Source organism: Natrix helvetica (genome assembly GCF_964273705.1).
Source record: "Natrix helvetica genome assembly, chromosome: 1".
NCBI classification, from domain to species: Eukaryota; Metazoa; Chordata; class Lepidosauria; order Squamata; family Natricidae; genus Natrix; species Natrix helvetica.
In genome coordinates this window covers 27,174,710-27,188,458 of record NC_138548.1, presented here as the reverse complement: position 1 = coordinate 27,188,458, position 13,749 = coordinate 27,174,710, and the positions used below count along the sequence as shown (strand labels likewise).

The following is a 13,749-nucleotide window of genomic DNA, read 5'->3' as shown; positions in this document are numbered from 1 at the left end:
GTTTCATTCTCTTTTGGGAATGAAAGTACAGATTAGGCAAAACCTGGCTCCAAAACAGCAACTGTGAGAGGGACCTTGGAATCCTAGTGGACAGTCACTTAAATATGAGCCAGTAGGGTGAGGCAGCAGCCAAAATGGCTAATACAATAAACAGAGGCATACAATCAAATTCACGTGAAGTATTAGTACTGCTTTATAAATCCTTAATAAGACCACACCTGGAATACTGCATCCAATTTTGGGCACCACATTGCAAAAAACGCTGGAAAATTTGGGAAAAGATAATTAAAGGCCTGGAGACTAAAACATATGAAGAAAGTTGCAGGATTTGGGTTTGCCTAGTTTAGAGAAAAGAAGGACTAAGAGTGACATGATAGCAGTATTCCAGTATTTGAGAGATTGCCACAAAAAGGAGGGAGGGCTCAACTTATTTACCAAAGCAAAAAAACTGTAGGTAGGACAAGAAACAATGGGTGGAAACTAATCAAGGAGAGAAGCAACATGAAACCAAGGAGAAATTTCCTGAGAAATGAGAATAATTAACCAATGGAACAGCTTGTTGCCAGAAGCTGTGGGTGCTTCATCACTGGAGGTTTAGAAGAGACTGGGCAGTGACTTGTCCGAAATGGTATAGGGTCTCCTGCTTGAGCAGGGGGTCGGACTAGAAGACCTCCAAGGTCCCCTCCTGCTCTATTCCGATTGGTTGAAAATGAATGTTATCCCTAAAACAGCCATAGACACACACACACACTTCTGCAAACCCTGCCTCAAATTTGTCTATGATACAATACCTCCAACTTGGTAGCTGTGAATTCTACCTCAGTTTTTGTGCTGCTTGGTTTCGTGTTTTTTTTTTTTTTGTTCTCTATATACAATTATAGGTATACATTGACATAGTTATTATTCTTTTTTACATTTGTCATTCTTATACATTTGTCACTCCATTTACAGGGTTATAACATACCTTTTGGATTGCTTCGTTTACCATCCCTCGTCTGTTTCGACACCACCTTCTCTTCCCTTCCTTTTCTCCCTCCCTCCCTTCTCTACTTTCTTCCTTCCTCTCTCATTCCCCTTCCTTCTTCCCTTACCTCTCCTCTAACTCCTCCCTTCCTCTTCCCCTTCCTACCCTCTCTCCTTCTCCCCTTCTCCCTTCCATCTCCTTCTCCTTCCCTCTATCTTCCTTCCCTCCTCTTCCTCCCATCTCAGTTTCTTACTGATGCCAATCAACTCACCTCTGAGTTTCCCATCAAAATTGGGATTTGTAGCTACTTTCAAACCCGGATGAGGTAAAAGGAAACAGGAGATGTTGGTGAAACAGGAGTGTATATGCTTCCGCACATTTTGCAGCTCTTCATGCTGGTTTCCAGAAACCTGGGAACAAGCCGACAATTACTCTTTCTTAAGGAGGACAAGTACAAATCTCTTGTTCATAACTGGGGATTCCATTGTTGCATCTTGGTACGGGTAGTCCTTGACTTATGACCCCAATTGAGCCCAAAATTTATGTTGCTACGTTGTTAAGTGAATTTTGACCCATGTCTGTTTTTTCTTGCCACAGTTGTTAACTGAATCAGCGCATTTGTTATGTTAGTAACATGGTTGTTAAATGAATCTGGCTTCCCCATTGACTTTGCTTGTCAGAAGGTGACATGCAAAAGATGATCACAGGATCCCGGAACACTGCAACCCGTCATAAATATGAGTCAGCACGGGAATTTTGATCATGTGACCACGGAGATGCTGCAATGGTTGTAAGTGTGAAAAAGGTCATAAATCACTTATTTCAGTGATGTTGTAATTTCGAACTGTTGTAACTCAAGGACTACCTGTATACAAAAATAGCATAGGCAGATCCTTCCAAAGTGTAGCCTGTACGCCAAACTTTTTCAAACTTAGCAACTTTAAGATGTGTGGACTCCAATTCCCAGAATTCCTTAGCCAGAATATACACACACACATAAAGTTTGAAAAATACTGCTGTAAACTGTGCCCTGGAAAACCTTCTTAAATCAATGCCAGCCTCTATTTATCTTCAAGTAGAAGACAAATTCCCTCTGGGTTCATCCCTCCTGCCACTGCTGAAATCCTATGTACAGCACTTAAGGCCCAAATTCCTCCAAGTTGGTTGAGGAAGGCAGCTCAAATCCTCACCTTCTCGCCATGTGGCTGGAGAAATCCTCACTTTCTCACTATGTAGCTGGAGAAAGTACTTAGTGTGCTTTTGCACAGTTGCATATAATGGAAGTATTTTTCGGAGTATAAGACGCACCCTTTTCCCTCAAAAAAGAGGGTGAAAATCTGGGTGCATCTTATACACTGAATACAGCATTTTTGCCTCCCAAAACCCCGACCCCTTTGCAAAAATGTGTGTGCATAGCCTTTAGGAGGCTTCCAGAGTGCTCCTGGGGACTGGAAAGGGCAGAAATGAGCAAAAAACGGGCTGTTTCCTAAAGGCTATGCATGCCCCCCCTTTTTTTGAGAAAAAACAGGCCCATTTTCGCGAAAAACAGGCCGGTTTTGGGAGGTTTACAGAATGCAAAAACTTTTTCTTTTAATTTGCCTCTTCAAAATCTTGGTGCGTCTTATACTCCGGTGCATCTTATATTCCGAAATACACGGTATGTTTTGAAAACCAGGTTCATTAATATGGGTTCAGGTCACACTTCTACTGGCCCAAAAGTGCTGAAGTTATCCATCTCTTATTTCATGCATCACCTTTTGGACAAAAGATCCTCAAAGCCCACGGTGCCATCTACAAACTGGGCCATAATATTAGATAGCAAAATTTCAATTTTTAAGAGTATGATTTTCTGTTTTTTAAGATTTCTTTGGCTTTAAAAATGGCAAAATGAATACATTCGGTTTTCACAAGACTTAATGTAGCTTGTTCATATTTTAATGTAATTGTTCATATTTTAATCATCCCAAAACTTAAAACAATTCAACCTTGTCCACCTGACAAGATCATCACACACCAATCGATGTATCTTCTAGACCAGTGATGGCGAATGCTCATCTGGGCCACAACAAGCAAGAGGAGCTGCCCAGGGGGCATGCGCATGTCGGGAAATGAAATTCTTGCTGGCCAACAAGTCTTCTGGTTACTGCCATGTATGCGCGCACACTGATCAGCTGGCCAGCACGCATGCTCATGCCGGAAAATGGAAGACCAGCTCTTCCAGTTTCCGGCACTGCCGCATGCACAAAGGCCAGCTGATCATCGTGCGCATGCGCCATAAACCCAGAAGAGGAACGGGCAATGTCACGCATGTCAGGCAACATGGTTCCGTGTGCCACTTCAGGCACGCGTGCCATAGGTTCGCCAGCATAGTTCTAGACTTCTTAGAGGTCAAAATCATCATCATCCTTGTGTGGTCTAGCTAAAGAAAATGGTCTACTCCTACCCTCCTCACTGTGAGCCACAGACATAAAAACTACCGTATTTTTCAGACTATAAGACGCACTGGTTTATAAGATGCACCAAGATTTTGAAGAGGTAAGTAAGAAAAAAAGGTTTTTGTCCTTCCCGGCCCCCAGGAGCACTCTGCAGGCTTCAGCAGGGCTGAGGAAAAGCAAAGACGCCCCCAAAGACGTTTTTCGCAAAAACTAGGGCATTTTTGCCTTCAACTGAAGCCTGCAGATTGCTTCTGGGGACTGGGGGGAAGGCAAAAATGCCTCCATTTTTGCAAAAAAAAACCTGTCTGCTTTTCATCTGGTTTTTGCAAAAATGGGATGTGGGGGCGGGTCTTCGGGAGGCCAAAAATGGCTGTATTAGGTGTATAAGACCCACCAACATTTCCACGCTCTTTTGGTGGGGTGCATCTTATATAGTAGTCTGGAGAAAATTAGTCTGGAATTGGCAAAGAGATGATGCAAAGGCTGTATCAGGGGGTTAACCTGTGTCAGAGGGAATGGGGCTAGGATTCTCCAGTTTTATTCCCATTGAGAGAAGCTGCATTTTTTTCTTTTAAATGCACAAAGCCTATTTTAGGCTTGCAAAAAAAAGAAGCTCATACCTTTTCATCTCAGAAGTGCAGGAATTCACTCCCCCACCTCCAGTCATGCCACCAAAATTGAGTGCATGTTAAGGGGCTGTAAACATCACACAAAGAGTATGATGCACATGTTCTCATTGGTCAACCAGGCTTTTCCTCTCTGCTGCCTTCTGCCATAAATTTAACAACAGTACCTTAAAATTGGGATTGATTTCCCCCCCTGCAAGAACGACGCTAAATTGATTTAATCTTAACTACATTTAGTTTAATTTGATAACCTTAATCTGTGAGGATTATTTTATTATTTTCTGAGTGTCAGGCCTGCAGTTATATTCCTGATTAACAGGTGTCCATTAAGCTGGAAAATAAAATAAGAACACATGCAACTGTTCACACCAACCTTGAGACGTTTTTCCAAAAATTTGGCTCCACCTTCAGCCCCGTAAGCAAATTCATAGGGAAAGCTCCAGTCACGAACAAGGAAAATAAGAGACTATAAATGTGATAAAAACCAAGAACAAAATGAATACAACAAGAAGTGACAAAAACATTTAATTCATTTAAATGCCTTGTTTGGTATGGAACAGCAATGTTTTTATCTGTTTAATGTGAGGTTTAAATAAACTGCTTCATTTTGAAGAAATCAGCTGATTTGTAGCAAGTTGTTTCTTGAAAATTATAAACATTTACGGGGCTTATTTACTAACTTTCTATCCAGGAAACTGGATATACACTCAAATTTCATTACTGAAAGCAACCAATATGGGATTTTAGAGAAACAAAAATTTGGCCTCTTTGATGCCATATACTTCTCAAAGGAAAATTTATTATTGTTTATTTTATTTATATCCCACCTATCACATCTAAGCAAATCTAGACAGCATACTAAAAAGCAGAGACATCACCCTGCCAACAAAACAGCATATAGTCAAGGGTATCTTTTTTCCAGTTGCAATGTATGCCTGTGAAAGTTGGGCTGAGCGCCAAAGAATTGAGGCCTTTGAACTATTATGCTGGAGAAGACTCCTGTGAGTCCCTTGGACTGCAAAGCGATCAAACCGGTGAGTCCTAGAGATCAACCCTGACTGCTCCTTAGAAGGCCAGATCCTGAAGATGAAACTCAAATACTTTGGCCACCTGATGAGAAAGAAGGACTCACTGAAGAGTCAAATGCTGGGAAAGATTGAGGGCAAAAGAAGAAGGGGAAAATAGAGAATGAGGTGGCTGGATGGAGTCACTGAAGCAGTAAGTGTGAGCTTAAATGGACTCCAGAGAATGGTAGAGAAAGGCCTGGAGGAACATTGTCCATGGGGTCGCGATGGGTCGGACATGACTTTGCAACTAACAACAACTTTATTTATTTTTGTAAATAACTCAAGGCGGTGAAAATATCCAACCTATCTTGCTCCTCCTATTTTCCCCACAGCCTTGTGAGATGAAAGTCACCCAGTTGGCTTTCATGGCTAAGGTCAGACTTGAACTTATGGTTCTTTTAAACAAATTAACAGTTGAAACATCAGAATCAACAGAACTAAGGTGTTGAAATCATGGAAATTTATAATTCCAGCATATTCTGCATTAATCAGATCCCACCTTAAATACTGAATTATATTTGAACCATATTCCACTTGTATATTAATTAATATTGTTTAAAGATCTTGATAACCAATTGGCTGCTACCTAGGTTATATAGCAGTGATGGCGAACCTTTTTTGGCTCCCGTGCCAAAAGCGGATGGAGCACAGGGGGCTCGTGCATGGGCATGCTACACCCATAATGCTATGCGTGTCACACCCCTCCCCCCGCATGCATGCGCACCAGACCAGCACCGCCCTCCCGCCCCCACTTTTGGCGTGGTTTTTTCGCCCTCCCCAGGCTCCAGAGGTTTTATAGGCACCTGGGGAAGGCGAAAACAGCCTCCCCCCCCCCCCCCCGACAGCCTCCGGAGGGCGAAAAATGGACCTACAGGGAACCCGAAAGTTTGGGAATGGTGACTTCCGGTTTGTCCGTAAGGCCGATTTTTTACCTCTGGAGCCTTCAGGGGCCTTCAGGAGGTTGAAGGTTCCGGAAGGTGAAAAGCAGCCTCATAAGAAGGTCGAAGTCGGCTGGCAAGCGCACACATGCTAAAAAATGGCTCCGTGTGCAACCCGTGGCATGTGTGCTATAGGTTTGCCATCATGGTTATATAGTATCTTTATTTTGTTTTTTATGGCATTTTGTTGGGTACGTTTTAATTCCAATGTATTTTTATGTGTTTGTGTTTTTTTTAAAGCTCCCAGAAAGCTGCAGCTATTGGTCAGCTTAAACATTTTGAATGATTGGTTGATTGATTGACTGACTGATTGATTACCTCATTAGCACCTCTCACTTTAAAAATTTAAGTCAAAGCAACAAAGATAATCAGGGATGAAATGAAATGAAGTCCTTTGATAGAGACTGAAAATTATTTATGTTGAACCTTGAGAAAATATGAATGAGGGGGATAGGACTGTGCTTTTTATGGACTGGAAGGATAGGATAGGATAGGATAGGATAGGATAGGATGGGATGGGATGGGATGGGATGGGATGGGATGGGATGGGATGGGATGGGATGAGATGAGATGAGATGAGATGAGATGAGATGAGATGAGATGAGATGAGATGGGATGGGATGGGATGGGATGGGATGGGACGGGATGCTTTATTGCCCAAGTGTGACAGACACACAAGGAATAGATACACAAGGAATCTGTCTCCAGTGCAGAAGCTCTGGATGTCACAGGGAGCGTCTTACAGAGTGGCAAGAGGGACAGGCTGATATAAACTATGTTGCAAGCCCTGGCCTTTTCTGTGTGTCATGATGTTGCCAACCCACCCAAAACAGACAGAGCTTAGGATGCCACTTCACAATGTGGTTTTCACCTACAAGCAGCATCAAGATCGTGCAGATGCCACTGCTTGTCACCAAGAAGACCTGTTGTCTGTCATTGCAGAGGACGGGGCATGGAATGATGATCTTAAGTTAAGGCATGGCAGGTTTAATGCAGTTCTACAGTGGAATCAATTATCCAGAAAAGTGTGAGCTTACTGGATGTATTCAAGCAGAGGTTGGATAGCCATCTGCCAGGAATACTTCAAGCAGCAAGTTGAATTAATTGTGTGAAATGGCTCCTTCCACATCCCAGATGCTGAGGTGTATCTATACCCACAAAGCTCAGAATTATACAGGAAATGGGAGCATAGTCCACGCCTGTGCTGGATGGGAACTGAGAAATCCAAAATACCAGAATAATATTGGTGCATAATGCTGCAGCACTAAATAGCAACTTAATGATATAGCCGTACCATAAGGCAATGGCAAGTGGTCATTTTGAAGAACTGACTTATCTCTTCAGAGTATTGAGGTTTCCATTTCTGTTTGAGTGGAACCTCAGGATTATCCATTCAGTAATAAAACATAACTTCCGCAGGTTGCACAGGAAATCTCCTGATTATCTTCTTACCTGAAACGGCTTCAGGAATGTTTCTTCCATGGCTAGCCTCCCATATTCTGTGAAGAGCTGAAACAAGAAGGAAGCCCGGGGGGGATTTTAAACAAGAGTTGCATGTTAACAAATAGTTTTTCTTATATTGCACTAACCACAATGCTTTATTTTTAAATTGGAACTGAATATTACACTGATTCTATTGCTTTTAATTCAGAGCGTTTGTACTCTTTTGTACCCTAAAGAATAAGTTAAATCAGTAATGCCACAAAGAGCACCAAGGGGAGCGGGCACCTTAACTCACTTTAGTCAAATTAGTATGGCATCAGCTTTTGCTGATGACACTTCTCTCGATCAGACACATCAAATGTGAGTGTGTCAATGTGAGTGTGTCAATGGACTCCAGTCTTTAACTTTTACAGTTAAATGATTTGTTACCTTTAAGGTCCCACAAAAGCTATCGTCTTTATCTGGAGGGTTTTCATCCATAACATTGAAAACAGCGCTTTAAGTATGAAACTGAAGGTGTATAGATTACAGTATGGTTGAATCCTTTGAATGTATTGTTTTAAAATGAAGATACCACAAAGCTGAAGTTGGGACTTCTGTGTTATCCTTTTACAGCAATAAAGGCAACGCTGGAGATTGCATACAAAATTAAATACGTCAAACATTTGGCCGAACTCTGCTTTAAAAGTACAAGAAACTTGTCTGATGTGTAAATATTGTTAAAACCTTTATCCAAAGCACCTGAAGGCCAGGCAAGGAATAAGGGGTGGAAACTGAAGAAGGAGAGATTCAACCAGGAAATAAGGAGAAATTTTCTGACAGTGAGAGCAATCAACCAATGGAACAGAAGTTGCCTTTGGAAGTTGTGGAAGCTTCACTACTGGAAGTTTTCAAGAAGAGACTGGACTGCCGTCTGCCGGAAACAGCGTAGGGTCTGCTTGGGCGGGGGGTTGGACTAGATGACCTACAAGGTCTTTTCTAACTCTGTTAATCTGTATCTGTATCTATCCTTGGGATATTCCTATTCCCAGGCCTGATCGCAAAGATATTGTTAGCAATAGCAAGACTAATGGTAGTAAATAAACACATGAAAGCATCAAAACAAATTAAATACTAGCTGAATAAATAGTAATAATGGTGAGTCACAATTGTATATCTTTGTACCATAAGAACAAACAGTACTTCTGTACAAAATTATAGCAAATTACAGCAAATAGAACTGTCCAACTCTTAGGGATGGAGCAGGAGATGGGTGAGCAGCATAGAGTTACCTGCAAGTGCTGAAGGTCATCTTCTTGTACATTCTGTGACAAATTGTACACCTGAGTATAAAACAAAGCCAGAACTGTGTAAAAATGGCTGTGAAAATTCTTACCTTCTTTGCACGCTCTGTGTATGCAATTTATTTCCTGCTACCTATGTTGTACTCCTAAAGAGGTCTCTATTTGGAATAATGTCTCCCAACCTTAACAACTTTAAGACATGTAAGACATGCTGGCTGGGAATTCTGGCAGTTGAAGTCCACATATTGTAAGGAGCAGAGGTTAGGAAACACTGAATTAGACCTTATCAGTCCAGATCAGAAGCCAACAACAATTTTTTAGGGGAACGTGTAACTGTTTTGTTCTCACCCCATTTATCACATAGTTTGGCTCACTCCTATGAATGTATCACAATTTAGCAGTTCCACCATCACCATTTTGCAGTCACACATCCCTGTGTCTCCATTCAGATATTAAAACACTGCATGCTCTGGCTCCTGCACTGAAAAGACTCTAATATCACTGGATTTTGCAAAAAGCAGGTCTTTAATGTCTCATTTGATGAAAAGAAGGATATGGGGTGATATGATAGAGCAGTGTTCCAATATCTCAGGGGCTTCCATAAAGAAGAGGGGAGTCAAGCTATTCTCCAAAGCACCTGAGGGTAAGACAAGAAGCAATAGGTGAAACTAATCAAAGAGAGAATTAACCCTAGAACTAAGGAGAAATTTCCTGACAGTTGGAACAATTAACCAGTGGAACAACTTGCCTCCAGAAGTTGTGAATGCTCCAACACTGGAAGTTTTTAAGAAGAGACTGGACAACCATTTGTCTGGAATGGTGTAGAGTCTCCGGTTTGAGCAGGGGCTTGGACTAGAAGACCTTCATGGTCCCTTTCAACTCTGTTATTCTATTCTATTCTATTTTTAAAAATAATCAATGGTTTCGAGCTTAGTAAGACAGTAAAGGCCATATAAGCTAGAAAGAGCACTGCAGCCTTAACGTTTCCCCCTTGAAGCCTCCCCTACCCTGGGATCACGTAGAAGAGCAGAGAAAGCCTTAGGTTGATGTACCTGGACAAATGCATGCAGTTTTTCTCTGCAAAATTTCAGAAATGGTTTTGGCATTGCCTCCTTCCTAGGGCTGAGAGAGAGTGACTGGCACAAGGTCATCCAACTAGCTTTGTGTGACGAAGGCACGACTAGAACTCACACTCTCCTGGTTTCTAGCCTGATGTCTTAACCTCTGCACCAAACTGGCTCTCTTATATGGCCTTTAGAGAGTCAATATCCATCACTGATACTACAGGTAGTCCTCAGCGTAGGGCCACAATTGAGCTCAAAATTTCTGTTGCTAAGCGAGACATTTGTTAAGTGAATTTTGCCCCGTTTTACGACCATTCTTGCCACAATTGTTAAGTGAATCACTGTAATTGTTAAGTTAGTAACCCACTTGTTAAGTGAAACTGGTTTCCCCACTGACTTTGCTTGTCAGAAGGTCGCAAAAGGTGATGACCCCCGGACACTGAAGTTGTCTTCAATACGAGTCACTTGCCAAGCGTCTGAATTTTGATCAAACGGCTATGGGCATCCCCATAGCTCCCAATGGTTGTTAAGCGTGAAAAATGATCATAGGTCACTGCATTAGTCACTGCATTTGACACTGCAGAGGCACTTCCCCTGCCATTGTCTGTTACCTGGATGGAGCTGATCATGGTGCTCAGAGCAAAGACAGTGGCTGAATCCCGCAGTGTTGACTGGCTGTCGAAGGTGCCCTGAGTATCCATTAGCAGTACAGCAACCTGTAAAAAGACGAGAGGGAGAGGAGAATACAAGATGAGGCCCTTAGAATTATACCAGAAATTTACAACAAAGACTTAAAATATTTGATTCTAAATGTTTTAACAGCAGCTAGAATCGTATTTGCAAAAAACTGGAAAAATGAAATGATACCAAAACAGGAAGAAGTTATTCGAAAGATAATGGAGTGCGCTGAAATGAGCAAATTGACATTTGAAATTAGAGAACAAGAAGACGAGCAATTTTATAAGATATGGGATTTGTTTTATCAGTGGCTGGAAAAAAGAACCTGGACATGAAAAATGTTTTATTTATGTTTTAATTGAAGGAGAAAAGAGAGAATACAATAATGTTGTTAAATAGACTAATAACGATACAATGTTTTAATTGAAGGAGAAAAGCAAAAACATAATAATCTTGTTAGACTAACAATAATACAATGAAACACTGACATATATATGAATAATTTAGAATTTTTTGTTATAAAATGAAGGATAAAGATAATAAATGAACCAATGTACATTTGATAGAAGATTGGTAATACAATATATAACTCTAAGTGCATACCATAAAGATATCCTGTTGAAAGTAGTGAAAGATATATAAACATAAAGACTTGGTAAATTCTTTTATACTGTAAAAATATTTAAAATGAGACAATGATTGCATAAAGGTATGTTGTTGTTAAGCAGACAATCAATAATGTAAGAGAATTAAGCTTATTGAAAAGAAAGAAATATTAAGCGCAATTGAACATATGCTGTACAATGAAAGTGAGGTTTTTGGCTATATTGGATGGAAAAACTGTGATTGTATATGTAATTGAAAATACAGATGCAAAAACACTTGTATCCAAACGACACGCTGTATGTAATGGATGAAAATTTTTTAATGTTGGCTTTTATGTTTAAAAATAAAAAAAAACATGTGGGAAAAAAAAGATGAGGCCCTTAGGCACTTCATTTGCTTAAAAAAATAAAAGCCTTTGGCTTCAGGTGTGCTATGGCACTGAAAAACTTCAAATCTGACTCACTTAAGGAATGTTCTCAATAGATTTTGTCTGCAACAAATGAAGATGCTATTGTTTTTCTATGCACCTCTTATTTGGAGGGCTAGAGATAGTCTATATCATCCAGGGATATAGGCTGAGGTGAACACAGAAGGCATTTTACTGTGAATTAATTGCATTTCTTCCAAAAATGCTGTGCTGATTACTAATACACTACTAAGCTAAGTTGACAATATTGTTAATGTAGGGATAAGTAATATGGTACCCAAAATATGCCTTTTGGATGCCTTCTAGTTTCCTGGTCCAACTGACTTTTTAATAAAGTTCTTTTTATTGTTTAAAAAAATAAATAGAAAGCTGATCTACTTCAGAACAAAGCATTTTTCAGTTTTTAACTTTTATTGTATTATAAGCTTCCCAGAGTCACTGCATTAGTGAGATGGGCGACACAGAAATCCAATAAATAAGCAAATTAGCCTTCAGCATCTTACTTATTTGCAAGCATGGTCTGGGGGCCCACCTGAATGATAGAAAGCATATGTGAGTTGGAAGGTTGATTTACCACCTGGTACATGGATGTCTTGTGATTGGCCATCACAACCATGAGCAGTCATTTTGTGAACAAGCAAAGGAGCCTCCAGGCCCAAACTTTTGGTATCCCCTTTTGCAAAGATATGCAGAATAACCGAATAACAGAGTTGGAAGGGACCTTGGAGGTCTTGTAGTCAACTCCCTGCTTAGGCAGGAAACCCTACACAGTTCAGACAAGTGGTTATCCAATCTCTTCTTAAAAACCTCCAGTGTTGGAGCATTCACAACTTCTGGAGGCAAGTTGTTCTACTGATATGAAGATGTATGTAGCATAGGATTGGATAGCTGATAGATTATTTCCCTTCTGAGCCCGCCTAGAAATTGAAGTCAAGACAAAAGGCTTTCTAAAAGGTGCTGCACTTGCCAGATTTGCCATGTGACAACTCAAGGGAGAATATATATTTTTTCATACAGGAGCCTAAATAATAGAATTCCCTCCTGGTTTATTACATCTGGCACCACCCCAGGGCTCGTTAGCTTTCTGTGTCAATTAATCACCTCCTGATTCACTTCATGCTATGATATCATTTAATGTGTTTGTCATTGTTGTTATGGTTCTCTTTTTTTTCCTTTTAACTCTTTCCAGTCTTCTACTTTTTTAAGGATTTGCTTTGCACTATTAAGTTCTGGGTGTTTTTGATTTAAAAAAGAGCAAACAACTGTGTGAATAAAATAAATGTACAATCAATCAGCCTTGAGAGACCAGAAAAAGTCTGCAGGATTGGTCGCAAAGGCAAATATCTCGCCAATCAAAGCTCCACCCCTTTTTAATGTGCTGTGCATACCTGCCATGCACATAAAAGGGGTGGAGCGTCATCTATCCAGTCACCCCCACCACTTTGCTGACTACCTTTTGCAGATGCCCCTGTCTGATGCCACCTATAAAGCTAGAAAAACGTCTAGTGGCTCCCCAGATCAAGTTATCCATTCAGGCTAAACAGAGGCAATACTCCTCCCATTATCAATGGGATCCAGTGAAGAAGGAAGGAGAGGCTTGCTATTTCAACACTGTCTGGGCAGTGGGGGAAAAATAACTATAGCACTTAGATCTATATACCACTTCACAGTGTTTTACAGCCTTCTCTAACTGGTTTACAAAGTCAGCATCTTGCCCCCAACAAACAGGCTCCTCATTTTACTGACCTCAGAAAGGTGGAAAGTTGAGTGAATCTTGAGCCCCTCAGAATCGAACTGCTGGCAGTCGGCAGAATTAGCCTGCAATACTGCATTCTAACCACTGCACCACCATGGCTCAGTTAATCAAACAGTTGCCAACCTTCAAAAGCTGAGCTTATGAAGGCATTACAAAATGGCCTCTTGGCCAAGGAAGGTTTGTACCTTTACAGAGGAAAAAAATGTCTAACTAATACTGCAGGTTTAAAGGACACAATGTCTTCTAAATGCACCAAAGGCAAGCTTCCATTGTGGATGCAACGTAACATTTCTGGAGAACTTATCAGAGAAGGCAAATTTAGCCAGGAGGTGAACATATTTTTGGGTTTGTGACCAGTATAGTTAAGATGTTCCTGTTTTGTGTGGCAAAAGGCTGATATCTGTTCTGGAACGGCAGGCCAGCTGTTCTTAGAATTTTAATTTCTGCTCTCCTGTCCCTTAA

General features: G+C 40.8%; 1 protein-coding gene across 3 annotated transcripts in view; it reads right to left on the bottom strand.

The window, feature by feature from the left end:
- ATL1 (atlastin GTPase 1) overlaps nucleotides 1-13,749 on the bottom strand; it is a gene marked incomplete at its 5' end in the record, with an annotated part of 48,988 nt that overhangs the window by 13,477 nt on the left and 21,762 nt on the right. For all 3 annotated transcript variants that reach the window (XR_014175044.1, XM_081948934.1, XM_081948935.1), the window contains 5 exons: nucleotides 1,236-1,374; nucleotides 4,399-4,491; nucleotides 7,483-7,539; nucleotides 8,745-8,795; nucleotides 10,432-10,536. Coding sequence is in view for 2 of the 3 variants with exons in the window: in XM_081948934.1 (XP_081805060.1) it covers nucleotides 1,236-1,374; nucleotides 4,399-4,491; nucleotides 7,483-7,539; nucleotides 8,745-8,795; nucleotides 10,432-10,536 (445 nt within the window). The remainder of the gene's footprint in view (nucleotides 1-1,235; nucleotides 1,375-4,398; nucleotides 4,492-7,482; nucleotides 7,540-8,744; nucleotides 8,796-10,431; nucleotides 10,537-13,749) is intronic.